Source organism: Penaeus vannamei, chromosome 27 (genome assembly GCF_042767895.1).
Source record: "Penaeus vannamei isolate JL-2024 chromosome 27, ASM4276789v1, whole genome shotgun sequence".
NCBI classification, from domain to species: Eukaryota; Metazoa; Arthropoda; class Malacostraca; order Decapoda; family Penaeidae; genus Penaeus; species Penaeus vannamei.
Window position 1 is genome coordinate 28,891,634 of NC_091575.1, and position 2,500 is coordinate 28,894,133.

General features: G+C 43.4%; 1 protein-coding gene across 1 annotated transcript in view; it reads right to left on the reverse strand.

The window, feature by feature from the left end:
• The window catches only part of LOC138866919 (uncharacterized), a gene marked incomplete in the record, with an annotated part of 125,998 nt that overhangs the window by 24,554 nt on the left and 98,944 nt on the right, over window positions 1-2,500 (reverse strand). Inside the window, 1 exon segment of the mRNA XM_070141129.1 lies at window positions 2,038-2,100. Coding sequence (XP_069997230.1) covers window positions 2,038-2,100 — 63 coding nt within the window.

A 2,500-nucleotide genomic window follows, 5' to 3' on the forward strand; every position in this document is an offset into this window, starting at 1 on the left:
GAAAGAACATGAGAGAAAGAACGAAAGGGAAAGAGAGAGAGAGAGAATTCTACCCACCCTGCCAGCGCCACGCCAGGTAAATAAATTAGCGCACAAAAAGGTAAAATGCATCCTATCAAGCAGATTGCCGATTAACTCCACGGGCCGTTTTTTGCTGTGCTTGTTGTTGTGGTGGTTGTTGTTGTTATTGTGGTTGTTGTGGTTGTTGCTGTTGTTATTGTGGTTGTTGTGGTGGTGGTTGTTATAGCGGTTGTTGTTGTGGTTGATATTGTGGTTGTTGTTATTACGGTTGTTGTTGTTATTGTGGTTGTTATTGATTGTTGTTGTTCTGGTTGTGGTTGTTGTGATTGTTGTTATTGTGGTTGTGGTAGTGGTTATTGTTATTGTGGTTGTTATTGTAGTTGTTGTTGTGGAGGTTTTGCTACAGTTGTTACTAAGGTAAAATCTGTGGTTGCAGTTCGTGTTGCAGCTGTAGTTTTTTTTCCTTTAATGTGATTGCATCTGTAGTGGCTTTTTGCGATTGTATCTGTCACTGTGGCTTCCGCTATCTGTTGTGGTTGAATCGGTTGTGATATCCGTTTATGCTGAGGTTGTATGAGAGAGAGAGAGAGAGAGAGAGAGAGAGAGAGAGAGAGAGAGAGAGAGAGAGAGAGAGAGAGAGAGAGAGAGAGAGAGAGAGAGAGAGAGAGAGAGAGAGAGAGAGAGAGAGAGAGAGAGAAAATCGGCAAACGAAAAACAGGGAAAGGCGTAATAGGACCTCAAAACAGACGGGAAAAAGCGAGAAAAGGAAAAAAAAATAAGAAAGGTACCAAAAAGACGGAACAGAGAAGGAGAACGCAATCTAAGAAAGAGAACAGAGAAGAGAAGAATAAGAAAAAGACCGAAAGAACGGAAGAGACGAGGGGAACGATAAAGAAGAGAAAGCGAGAAGGAAAAAGAGGATATGAATGGGGAAATGAAGAAAGAGGAGAGGACAAAGGCGAGGCTGTTGGTCAAACAAAGAGGGAGGGGGGTAAAGGGAGAGAGAAGAGAAAAAAAAAGGAAAGGCATGAGGAAATAGGGAGGGAGGGAGGGAGGGAGGGAGGGAGGAGGGAGGGAGGAGGAGGGAGGGAGGCAGGGAGGGAAGGAGAGAGAGAGAGAGAGAGAGAGAGAGAGAGAGAGAGAGAGAGAGAGAGAGAGAGAGAGAGAGAGAGAGAGAGAGAGAGAGAGAGAGAAATGGAATGTTAGAATCAAATGAACAAGAAAACACAAAAGAAAAAAAAAGAGATACGAGAAAAATGAAGAGAGAGAGAGAGAAAAAAAAACAATGAAAAACGGAACACAAGGAGACAAAAGGAAACAGAGAATAAACCGGAGAGATAAAGAAGAAAACGGAAGGAAAATGAACCAAGATGCAAACCCTACGGAGGAGGAGACGCCCCTCGCACCCCACCCCCCTCCCCACTCCCCCTATTCCTACCCCCCCAATCCCCACTCCCCTCTCCTCTCTTCCTCCTCTCCCTTCTCTCTCTCTCTCTCTCCCTCGTCCGGCCCCTCATAAGTCTTTCATCAGTGAGATTCGAGAGCCATGCTGCAGAGGGGAAATGCCGGAAAAGGGGAGCTATTGTAGCAGAAAGACGAAGGTTCTAAAAAGGGGGGGAGGGAGGAAGGGGGAAGGGGGAAGGGGGGGAGAGAGGGGGAAATGGAGACGACTTGTTTCCTTTGTACAGGTACGTAGAGGATTATCACACAATGAGGGTATACACGTGGAGGGACGTCTCTCTCTTTCTCATTCCCTTTCTCTCGTTTCTCATTTCTTAATCTCTCTCTCTCTCTCTCTTACTCACTCACTCTCTCTCTCACTTACTCATTCACGTCATTCTCTTAACAATAACAACAACAATAATCAATAGAATCATTACCATTCACAACAGCAATGATCACAACAACAAAAGTAACAACACAAACTACATATACAACATAGAAAAAAATAATAACAAGAAAATAAACGAAAAAAGAAAAAAAAACTCATAAACCACCACTCATCGTAACTCTTACCTTTATCCCCATAATGAGGCCGTTCATGAGGAAGGTGTGATCCGGGAAAGTCTTGTTCAGGGCCTGCGAGGGAGAGAGAAACAAAGAGCGAGTTATTTATCTATCTTTTTTTTAATCTGTTCATTTGTTTTCGAAGGGCTTGTGGAAGGTTTATGCGACTGACAAGAAATTGATGATGTCTAGACACTATGATTAATGTGATGCATATATAAACAATCATATATGAATATAACACACACTGGCACACGTACAAATACACATACGCGAGTGCATACATGTGCGCGCGCGGACACACACGGACACACAGGCGCGCGCGCGCGCGCACACACACACACACACACACACACACACACACACACACACACACACACACACACACACACTAATTTCTACACAGAAACAAGAAAACAGCGGTAATCAAATAATACAATATAATTTTAAAAATTGTAATACATTAAATTTA